Source organism: Miscanthus floridulus, chromosome 11 (assembly GCF_019320115.1).
Source record: "Miscanthus floridulus cultivar M001 chromosome 11, ASM1932011v1, whole genome shotgun sequence".
Lineage (NCBI taxonomy): Eukaryota > Viridiplantae > Streptophyta > Magnoliopsida > Poales > Poaceae > Miscanthus > Miscanthus floridulus.
The window spans coordinates 75,508,112-75,519,463 of NC_089590.1; the positions used below are offsets into that span (position 1 = coordinate 75,508,112).

General features: G+C 57.4%; 2 protein-coding genes across 2 annotated transcripts; one reads left to right on the forward strand and one right to left on the reverse strand.

Annotated features, from left to right (window-relative positions):
* The first annotated feature begins 601 nt into the window (after nucleotides 1-601).
* On the forward strand, nucleotides 602-904 carry LOC136492225 (uncharacterized). The gene has a single exon (XM_066488316.1). It carries the CDS (start codon nucleotides 602-604, stop codon nucleotides 902-904), a length of 303 nt encoding a protein of 100 aa, XP_066344413.1.
* Nucleotides 905-6,437: 5,533 nt separating this feature from the next.
* LOC136492226 (uncharacterized) lies at nucleotides 6,438-6,860 on the reverse strand. Its single transcript, XM_066488317.1, has one exon. It carries the CDS (start codon nucleotides 6,858-6,860, stop codon nucleotides 6,438-6,440), a length of 423 nt encoding a protein of 140 aa, XP_066344414.1.
* Between the last annotated feature and the right edge of the window lie 4,492 nt (nucleotides 6,861-11,352).

Here is an 11,352-nt window from a genome sequence, read left to right on the forward strand (position 1 = left end):
CATGCTCCGGTATTACTACGCCAAGCTCAGGCTCCCCAGTGACGATGCCAAGATGAGGGATGTAGGCGATAGGGACAACGACAAGGATGACAGGTTCCCCGAGGTGCACAACGCCTTCATGATCTTCGGCGGGCCTTCAGCGTGCCTCATGGTGTGCCAGCGAAAGAGGGAACGTCGGGAGGTCTTCTCAGTGAAGGTGGCCACTCCCCGGTACATTGACTGGTCTCAGGAGGTGATCACCTTTGATCGGGATGACCACCCCGATTATATCCTGAACTTCGGGCAGTACCCACTTGTTGTCGACCCCATCATCGGCAACACCCGGCTCACCAAGGTGTTGATGGACGGAGGCAGTGGCCTCAACATCCTCTACGTCAACACCCTAGAGCTCCTAGAGCTCAACCGGTCATAGCTCCGAGGTCATGTCGCGCCTTTCCACGGCATCATGCCGGGGAAACACATGCGACCCCTCGGGCGCATCGACCTGCTCGTCTGCTTCAGCACTCCCTCCAACTACCGTAAGGAGGTCCTCACCTTCGAGGTGGTTGGGTTCAAGGGAACATACCACGCCATCCTGGGGCAGCCGTGCTACGCCAAGTTTATGGTGGTCCCCAACTACACCTACCTCAAGCTCAAGATGCTGGGCCCCAATGGTGTCATCACTATCGAGTCCACATACGAACATGCTTACAACTACGACATTGAATGCATCGAGTACGTCGAGGCTCTCATGGAGGCTGAGACCCTCATCGTCAACCTCAACCGACTTGGTAGTGAGACACCTGATTCCAAGCGTCGTGCCAGGACTTTCGAGCCTGTGGAGGCCGTCAAGCTCATCCTGGTCAACCCCACCTGCCCCGACGACCGAGCACTAAGGATCAGTGCCACCCTCGACATCAAATAGGAAGCCATGCTCGTCGACTTTCTTCGCATGAATGCCGATGTATTATTGTGGAGTCCCTCGGACATGTCGAGCATACCGAGGGAGGTCATCGAGCACGCCTTGGACATCCAGGCTAGCTCCAGACTGGTGAGGCAGCACCTGTGTTGATTCGATGAGGAAAACTGCAGGGCCATCGGTGAGGAGGTGCAGAAGCTTTTGGTGGCTGAATTCATCAAGGAAGTGTCCCATCCGAAGTGGTTAGCTAATCCTGTATTAGTCAAGAAGAAAATGGGAAGTGGAGAATGTGTGTAGACTACACTGGTCTGAATAAAGCATGTCCAAAAGTCCCTTTCCTATTACCTCGAATCGACCAAATCATTGATTCCACTGCGGGATGCGAAACCCTATCTTTCCTTGATGCGTATTCCGGTTACCATCAAATCAAGATGAAAGAATCCGACTAGCTCGTGACTTCTTTCATCACACCATTCGGCATGTACTGCTATGTGACTATGTCGTTCTGCCTTAGAAACACAGGGGCCACATACTAGTGGTGCATGACCTAGGTCTTTGGCGAGCACATCAGGCGAACCGTCAAGGCCTACATGGACGACATCATGGTCAAGTCTAGGAAGGCTAGTGATCTCGTCGGTGACTTGGAAATAGCCTTCAAATGCCTTAGGGAGAAGGGCATCAAGCTCAACCCCAGGAAGTGTGTCTGCGGGGTCCCTCGAGGCATGCACTTGGGGTTCATAGTCTCAGAGCGCGGTATCGAGGCCAACCCGGAGAAAGTCTCGGCCGTGACCAACATGGGACCAATCTGAGACCTCAAGGGAGTGCAGAGGGTCATGGGATGCCTCGCGGCCCTGAGCTGCTTCATCTCACGCCTTGGCGAAAAAGGCTTGCCTTTGTACCGCCTCTTAAGAAAATCTGAACGCTTTTCTTGGACCCCTGAGTCCAAAGAAGCCCTCGCCAAGCTCAAGGCATTGCTTGCCAATCCTCCCATCCTGATACCGTCGGCCAAGGATGAGGCCCTCTTACTCTACATCACCGCAATGACCCAGGTGGTCAGCGTGGCCGTGATGGTTGAGAGGTAGGAAGAAGGGCATGCTCTACCCATCCAATGACCTGTTTACTTCATCAGCGAGTGCTCTCCAAGACCAAGACACGCTACCCTCATATCTAGAAACTGATCTACACCATAATCTTGGCTCAATACAAGCTGCGTCACTACTTCGAGTCCCACCCGGTGACCGTGGTGTCGTCTTTCCCCCTAGGGGAGATAATCCATAACTGGGAGGCCTCGGGTAGGATAGCCAAGTGGGCCATCGAACTCATGGGGGAAGCCCTGTCTTTTGTGCCTCAGAAAGTAATTAAATCCTAGGTCTTGGCTGACTTTGTGGCTGAGTGGACCGACACCCAACTACCACCTGCTCAAGTCCAGACGGAATGCTAGAACATGTACTTCGATGGGTCCCTGATGAAGACCGGGGCAGGCGTAGGTCTGCTCTTCATCTCACCCCTAGGAGTGCACATGTGCTACATGATTCGGCTCCACTTCGCCGCCTCCAACAATGCAGCCGAGTACGAAGCCCTTGTCAACGGCTTGCAGATCGCCATCGAGCTTGGAGTACGGTGCCTCAACATACGGGGCGATTCGTAGCTCGTCATCGATCAAGTGATGAAGGAGTCGAACTGTCATGACCCCAAAATGGAGGCATACTGCAAGCTGGTATGTCGCCTTGAAGACAAGTTCGACGGTCTTGAACTCAACCACATCGCACGAAAATTTAATGAGGCCGTGGATGAACTGGCAAAGATGGCATCGGCGTGGGCCTCGGTCCCCCTGAACGGCTTCGCCAGAGACCTTCACAAGCCTTCCATCGACTACGCCTCGGTGGTGGAAGAGGGCCCACCGGTTGAGCCCACCGTAGGGCCCAAGGCCCCCTCTGTCACCAAGACCCCTTCGGCTGAGCCCAAGGTCATGGAAGTCAGTGCAGAGCCTCCCGAGGCCAACCAAGGCATGGACTGGTGAGTCCCATTCCTTGACTGCCTCATTCGAGGAGAGCTTCCTGTAGACAGGACCAAAGCCCAACAGCTTGCGCGGCAAGCAAAAACTTATGCCCTCAGCAACGGCGAGTTGTATAGGCAAAGCCCATCTGGCATCCTCCAACGTTGCATCACCACCAAGGCAGGCCAAGCCCTACTTTGGGACTTGCACGCGGGGGCCTATGGGCACCATGCAACGCCCCGAACACTCGTCGAAAACGCCTTCCACCAAGGGTTCTACTGGCCAACAGTGGTTGCTAACACCACTAAGCTCGTATGCTCCTACGACGGGTGCCAGTACTATGCGTGACAGACGTATCTCCCAGCCTAAGCCCTCCAAAGCATCCCCATTACATGGCCATTCGCCATGTGGGGGCCCGACATGGTTGGGCCTCTACAGATGGCCCCTAGAGGCTACACCCATCTACTGGTAGGGATCAATAAGTTCTCCAAGTGGATCGAGGCTCGACCGATCAATCAAATCAAATCTGAGCAAGCGGTGCTATTCTTCACTGAGATCATCCACAGGTTCGGGGTTCCGAACACCATCATCACCGACAATGGGACGCAGTTCACCGACCACAAGTTCCTAATATTCTATGATGACCACCACATCCGTGTGGCCTAGTCAGCCGTAGGACACCCTAGGATGAACGGCTAAGTAGAGCGTGCCAACGGCATGATCCTACAGGGCCTCAAGCCAAGAATATACAACCTGCTGAAGAAATTTGGCAAGAAATGGCTTGTCGAACTCCCGTCGGTCATCTAGAGCCTGAGGAACACCCCGAGCCGAGCCATGGGGTTCACACCGTTCTTCTTGGTCTATGGAGCTGAGGCCATTCTCCCCACTGACTTGGAGTACGGTTCCCTGAGGCTACAGGCCTACAACAAGCAAAGCAACCGCACTGCCTGTGAAGACGCCCTCGACCAACTGAAGGAAGCCCGAGACATTGCGCTACTACATTTGGCCAAGTACCAGCAAGCCCTATGACGCTATCAAGCCCGGTGCATTCAAAGCCAAGACCTGAAGGTGGGTGACCAGGTGCTGAGACGGAAGCAGAACAACAAGGGCCGCCACAAGCTGACCCCGCCATGGGAAGGGCCGTAATCGTCGCCCAAGTGCTAAAGCCTAGGACCTATAAGCTAGCCAACGAGAAGGGCAAAATCCTCACCAATGCTTGGAACATAGGACAACTATGTCGCTTCTACCCTTAAATTTCCAAACATTGTATACTTTGTTTCTCGAAATACAATAAAGAAGCGTTCTTTAGTTGTTTTAATTTTTCGAGAAACCCCCTGAGCCCATCGTGGGCCTCAGCGTTACGATAACACCATAAGGGAGACTCGGCTCTACCTCTGTAGAGGTGCCACTGCGGGGCTCGAACAAGACACAGCTCTGCCTCTGCAGAACCGAGCCTCCCTCGGGGGCTAGAAGGGGGGACTCCCCCCCTAAGTCCCACGCACCATTTTTTAGTCGTTTTTCAAAAAAATTTCTACGCTAAACTCTCTAGCGTGCTCTAACAAATCAATTGTAAAAAACCTAAGGACCAAAAAACTGCCTCAAGGCCAAAAGACTGGCCGAGTCACGAGACGGCCTACGCCTCCGGGCTACGGCACTCCCTCACCACCTTTTGCCCGAGGGGTAGCTTAGGCTCCGAGGAAGTTTTTTGCAAGAGATATGTTTAGAGACGAGATAGAGGGCAGAGGCTCAGAAATACAATAAAAATGATTAAGAAGCATAGACGCATAAGTACTTTAAAAAAGGCCTCGACGGCCACAAGCATCACGGTATGATAATAACCCTAATCTGTTTACATGGCCCCTTTGGCCCAGGTCAAGGCTCAGGGTCTCCAACGTCGGTGGACGGCGTGGGAGGAACCACCTCCTCTTCAAACAGCTTGGCCAACGCCGTGCCGGGGCCCTCAGCCACCTCCATTAGCTTTGTGACCTCCTCGTCGGCCTCCTCATCATCCTCGGCCAAGATGTAGCCATCGCTGACAGCCTCAAGGTCGACGTCGGCGTAGTGCGAGGAGACGACAACCAGGGCGCGCTTGACGCCCATGTGCGGTGCCTCCTAGAGTCGCTCACGCACTTGGCCACCCAACACGATCAAGCGGCTCCCAAGGGAGCTGCTCGACTCGACCCCCTCAACCTCTAGGGTCTCGTAGGCGGTATGGGCGGCGCTCTACAGCGCGTTGTGCTTCCCAATCTCGGCCTCGAGCACCGCCTGCACTTCAACAGAGGCCTCAGCTGCCCGGGAGACCTCCTCCTCCAACCCTACGCCAAGACAAGCAGGATAGGGTCAAGCGCAAAAGAAAATAAGCCAAGCAGGGGCGAAGGCCTACGAGACTCACCCTTGGCTTTCTCTTTCCAGTGCTAGACCTCGACCCGAGAGGCCTCAGCTGCCCGGAAGACCTCCTTCTCCAACCCTACACCGAGACAAGCAGGATGGGATTAAACACAAAAGAAAATAAGCCAAACAGGGGCGAAGGCCTACGGGACTCACCCTTGGCTTTCTCTTTCCAACGCTGGACCTCAACTCGAGAGGCCTCGGCCGCACTAGAAGCCTCCTTCTCTAGCTCTACATCACATCAGGGAGTTAGGGGTCGAACGCAAGAAAAACAAATAAAACAAGGGGAACGGGACTCACCCTCGGTCTTTCCTTTCTAGACCAAAGCCTCGGTCCAGGAGGCCTCGGCCACCTTGAGGGCCTCCGCTAGGGTGCCTTTCGTCAGTAGGTGCGCGCCCTGCTCCGCCCCTAGCTACCCAGCGATGGCCTTGGTAGAGGCCATTGCTTCTTCAGCCTAGGACCTGAAGGTGTCACGATCACCAGCCACCTGGGTCAGCTCCTCCTCTAGCTCCTTGATCCGTGCCGCTAAAGGGGTGGCCTGCTCTCGAGCCATGGCTGCCTCAGCCTTCATATCAGCATAGCAAAGGCAGAGGTCCTCCACCTCCACGCTCCATGCCAACAGAAGCTCATTGGCATTGGCAACCAAGTCCTTCTGCCGCTGGAGCTGGTCCTAGACGTCCCTCTCTAGCCAGAGGAACATCGACTTCCCGAGGGACCAAGCCTTGAGCTCCTAGATAGGCAGAACAGGGGTCATGCACTGTGTGAAAACTCAGAAAAAGACAACACCACACAAGAAAAGAAAGCGCGCACCTGGGCAATGCTAGGTAGATCGTCAGCCATAACGGACAACGCTGTCCGCAGTGACCGCTTCGCCAGACGGCGGTATTGCTCGAAAGAGCTCCAGCGCCCCCCCTCGGCCGCGTCCTCGAGGGCGAACAGAGGCTTCCCCTCAGGGTCGTCCTAGCTCTATCACAAGACACGTGGGTGATCCCACCCATGGGGCTCGGGTTGTACCCACACGAGGGCTGAGCTTCCCTCACCAGAGGTTGGAGCTGGCTGCTCCACGGTGCTGGCCGCCTCGGCATCCACCACCTCCCTCCCCTAGGAAGTATTGTCGGAGGAGATCGAATGGACCTCCACTTCCCGAGCGCTCTCCTACGACGGCGGCGGGCCTTGGACCGGGGGCGGTATTGAAGCTTGCCCCGCCTCCGTCTCCGCTTCCTGGGCCACCGGCTTCGCCACACTCACACCGGCCTTCTCCACCCCAGCCTCGGTGGTCCCGGGGGCTTTGGCCTCCGCCACCTCGGCCTCGGTGGTCCTAGGCACCCCAGCCTCTGTCGCCTCGGCCTCGGAGGTTCGCGGGGCCTCGCCCTCGCCCTCGCCCTCGCCCTCAGTGGCCTCGGTGATTGAGGGCATCCTAGTTTCATCTGACTCGTGGGCCTCGGCCTCATGGGGCGTAGGCTCCTCCTCCTCCACTTGCTCCGTGGCTGCCTTGGCCGCCTCTCCTTGGGCATCTGGCTCCTTCAGGTTGGCCCTGGCCGAGGCCGCACCATGCTGTATGGTGGCTTGCGCCTCCATCACCCATTAGGTGGTGGAGCTGGTGCTCACCTTGAGTGCCTTACGTGGCGCCAGGGCGGGCACTTCCGCCTGACGCTTCCGGTTGAGGGCAAAGCGCTCACGAAATCAACATATGACCAAGGGATGAGTGGGAGAGGCTGTAGACATTGACAAAGCACTTACCTCGAGTGGGGACACAACCGTTTCTACACTGCATCCTTCGTCCTCTGCAACGGCGACAGCGGTGGTAGAGGCACGGCCCCCGTGTCTGCCGGTGCCGACCGGCCCTCGCCGGACTCCAGCATCCCCTCGACCCTCTTCGGAGGTGGTCGCATCGCCCCTGCTGCCACCTGCTCCACCTCCGCCGTCAAGCCCACTGGGCTAACGGCGTGCTTCCCTAACACCTGTGCCTCGGGCGTGTCGGCCACGACCTCGGGGCCAGCGATCGCTAGCCCTAAGGTGCCCTCCCCTCCTCCTCCTGGGAACACTGGGCCGCTCACCGATGCCCTAAGTGTCGTCCCCCTAATGTCAGGGAGATGGTCCAGGGGACCCCACCTCGCCTTGCTCTTATCATCATCACTCGAAGAGTCCGTCGACGGCGATGGAGACGGAGACGCCTCCACCGGGAGACCATCGTGCCTCTGCTGCCGGTGGTGTTTCTCCAGCTCCTCGCGCTCAAGGTTTTTCCTCTTGCGCTTTGCCTCCTCAGCGTCTTTTTGCTTCTTCTGTGCCTTGGCATGTGCCCTATTCACCGCCCGTTGCTCTACGTCCTCAGGAATGGGTGGTGGGGAGGCTCGCACATCCCTCATCCCCTGCAGGAAGAGTGAACACAAATAAGGGAACAGGAAATGGTGAGGAACGAGGAGGCCTCGGGGGCCACAACAGCATGTTACTTACCAGAGAAAGGTACCCTCGCAATGGGCGCATTGTGAACGGGGTCAGACCACCACTCCTCAGCCGCCCCTCCACCATCTCTCTCACCCGACGTAGAATCTCCTCGTCAGAGAGGGCGATGGCGGACATCCGGATGCCCTCGATCGGCTCATCTGGTGTCATGTCGAACAGGCGCCGCCACCGAGCCATCAGCGGTAGCACCCTTCGACGGTGGAAAGCTGCCACGACCACAGCTGTCATAAGGCCATGGCTGCGCAGCCTCTCCAGCCCCTCCAGGAGTGGCTGTAGCTTGGGCTGGTCAACCGTCGGGACGCCGTACCTCCACTTCTCTGGCTAGCTCTCCATGACCCACCCGGTGTAGGGGGAAGTCTACCATCATCGTTGCAGAGATAGAACCAGCTATTGTACCAGCGATGGTTGGACGACATGAGCTAGGCCAGGATGTAGAGGAGCTGCCGGTCTTGGCGCACTTGCAGAGTGCAGCCACCAGCCCTCATCGCCTTCTGCGTGCTCGCTGTGCCCATCGGCTTGGTGGTGAGCCCCACCCAAAAGAGGTGGAGCCACAGCTCCCAGTGGGGGGCAATGCCCAGATACCCCTCGCAGACGGCGATGAAGATGGCTGCCTATGCGATGGAGTTGGGGTTGAAGTTGTGGAGCTCCACGCTGTAGTAGTGTGGGAGCGCCCACATGAACCAATCCGCCGGTAGGCCGAGACCACGCTCATGGAAGGACACGAAGCTCACGATGTAGCCATCGCGTGGCCTCAGCTCTGGCTCACCCCCCGGATCAATCCACTCTGGTCTATTGGGGTCGGTAACTGGGCGGAGAAGGTCGTCGTCGACGAGCGACTACAGCGTCTCCACGGACACGTCGGACGAACCCCAAGGATCCGCCTGAAGGACAACAGCGCCGTCGGCCATTGCGCGGTGGAGAATGCGGCTACGGCGGTAAGGCTCTCTCTCTCTCTCTCTTCCTCGCCCTTCTCCTTTCTTCTCCCCAGCGCTCTCTGCTCTTAGCAACGGCTCGAAGGCAGAAAAGGCGAATGTAGGCAAGGTAAGGAGGAGAGGGGTGAGGCTTGTCACGTATTTATGCAGGAAGGGGGCGGAACAGACGGGCGACAAAACCAGGAAAGTTTCCCTCAGATCTGGCATAGTTAATTCAGATCCGATTAAACTGCCCATGTGCCCACCTTTTCCTTATTAATCGTGCATGCACAGTAACGTCCCATCCACCGACATCACGTTGCGTCCGACCATAGCAACGACAGTTGGCACCGTTCCGTCTCCTCGAGAAAACCACCTCGAAAGGCGCACCTGCCGTTGTCAGCCGATGGGAGGGGAATATCCCCCACCCAATTCCTTTTAGACGAAGGAACTAGGCACCGAGTCCGTTATGGTCCAGGGGTTTGAAGGTTGGGCCCCCGAAGGTCTCGACAGCCGCCCCAAGGCAAACAGAGTCAGGGACAACTACGGGCGAACCCATACATGGCCGAGGCCCGAGCAAGCGATCACTCAGGATGCCCCAAGTTGTGTCTGAGACCAGCGAGGAGGTCTCTAAATGGGATCCCACCAAAGGGAGGCATCGAGCCCCCGGGGCCAATCGAACGGCCCTGGGACCCACTAGAGAAGCCCTCTGGTACTTTTGGAGTGCGTCTCTAGACCACCAGCCGACCCCTATCGAATGGGACATAGGCCTCCACTCGGACTTACCCGATAACAGCTCACCGGAGGTGTCACTGCCCGCGCCCACCGAGGGTAGCCTAGCATACTCCACCCCTCCTTCCGAACGAAAAAGATGCGTGAGGGTCGCAAAAAAAGATAGGGAAACTCCTGATCACCCTCTCGCTCCGTGTAGAGGCTCAGGGGCTCTTCCTGCAACCAAGCCGAGACCCAGCGACCCAAACTTGCACTCGAGAGCTCAGCAAACAACCCCTCCTTCTGAACGAAAAGGATGCACGTGGGCCACACAAAAAAGATAGGGGAACTCCTGATCACCCTCTTGCTCCGCGCAGAGGCTCGAGGGCTCTCCCTGCATATACGTCGAGGCTCGGCAACCTGAACTCACACTCGGGGGATCGGCAAAATGCAATAAAGGGCATCGAGCCCGTTATGGTCTAGGGATTCGAAGGCTGGGCCCCCGAGGGTTTCGACAGCCGCGCTAGGACAGCAGAGTCAGGGATGACTATGGGCGAGCCCGTACATGGTCGAGGCCCGAGCAAGCGATCGCTCAGGATGCTCTAAGTTGTGTCCGAGACCAGCGGGGAGGTCTCTGAATGGGATCCCACCGAAGGGAGGCATCGAGCCCCCGGGGCCAATCAAATGGCCCTAGGACCCACTAGAGAAGCCCTCTAGTACTTTTAAAGTGCGTCTCTGGACCACCAGCCGACCCTATCGAATGGGGCACGGGCCTCCACTCGGACTTACTCGATAATAGCTCACCGGAGGTGTCACTGCTCGCGCCCACCGAGGGTAGTCTGGCATACTCCACCCCTCCTTCCGAACGAAAAGGATATGTGAGGGCCGCACAAAAAAGACATGGGAACTCCTGATCGCCCTTTTGCTCTGCGTAGAGGCTCGGGGGCTCTTCCTACAACCAAGCCGAGACCCAGCGACCCAAACTCGCACTCAGGGGTTCGGCAAAAGTGATAAAACCCCTCGCACAACACGAGAAAAGCCCCTAGAGGAATAAATCCACTCCTCTAGGGCCTCGAGGGCTACACCCGACGGGTACGCTCGCGTGCACCCACCAAGGCCTCGAGTACGAAACACCATCCCGCCAGGAGATGCCATGAGCCAAGTCTCGTCAAAACCTCAGGGAGAGCGCTCCCACTCTCCTCGAGGCTCAGGGGCTACTGTCGGGTACCGTAAAAAGGGATCCCCTAAGCAAAAACTGAAAAATTGCTTAGACCCTATAAAAATCAAAGCCAAGAGACAACTGCTGGCTAACCCCCACCTTGTCCGAGGCTACCGATTCTCCGCCTCGCTCGAGGCCCCACACGTAAGGCCTCGGACGGGGAACTGATTCTTCGTCTCGCTCGAGGCCCCACGCGTAAGGCCTCGGATGGGGAACTGATTCTCCGTCTCGCTCGAGGCCCCGCACGTAAGGCCTCAGACGGGGTGCCGATTCTTCACCTCGCTTGAGGCCTCGCATGTAAGGCCTCGGACGGGGTACCGATTCTTCGTCTCGCTCGAGGCCCCGCATGTAAAGCCTCAGATGAGGTGCTGATTCTCCACCTCGCTCGAAGCCGGCTCGGCAACAACCCCGTCGCCTCCGCCTCGACCGATTTCCCTGACAGAACGTCACGTCCAACTAATGCGACTAACCACTCCCGCGACATCAGCCGGACGATGGCTCGACACAGCGGAGTGACCGACGAGATGGGAGTCGCATCAACACCATGTCGTCCGAGACAGGACGGGGCAGGAGTTACCGGCCGCTTGTGCTCGGCACTGTGCCCACGACCGACGCCCGTACTGCATTGTGCTACTTAACCCCTGCTCCGAGGACAGCGCGGCGTGGGGAGTCAAGTCCGGGTACCTATAGCCTTGGAATCAGTGTACGGGACCAACTGCTCCCTCCGAGCCTCGGCAATTCGCTTCAGGGTCTCGGCAGCCTCAGG

Excerpts from the sequence above, each read along its gene's own strand:
- LOC136492225 (XM_066488316.1), top strand. The coding sequence starts at position 602 with ATGGTGGTCCCCAACTACACCTACCTCAAGCTCAAGATGCTGGGCCCC.
- LOC136492226 (XM_066488317.1), bottom strand. The coding sequence starts at position 6,860 with ATGGAGGCGCAAGCCACCATACAGCATGGTGCGGCCTCGGCCAGGGCC.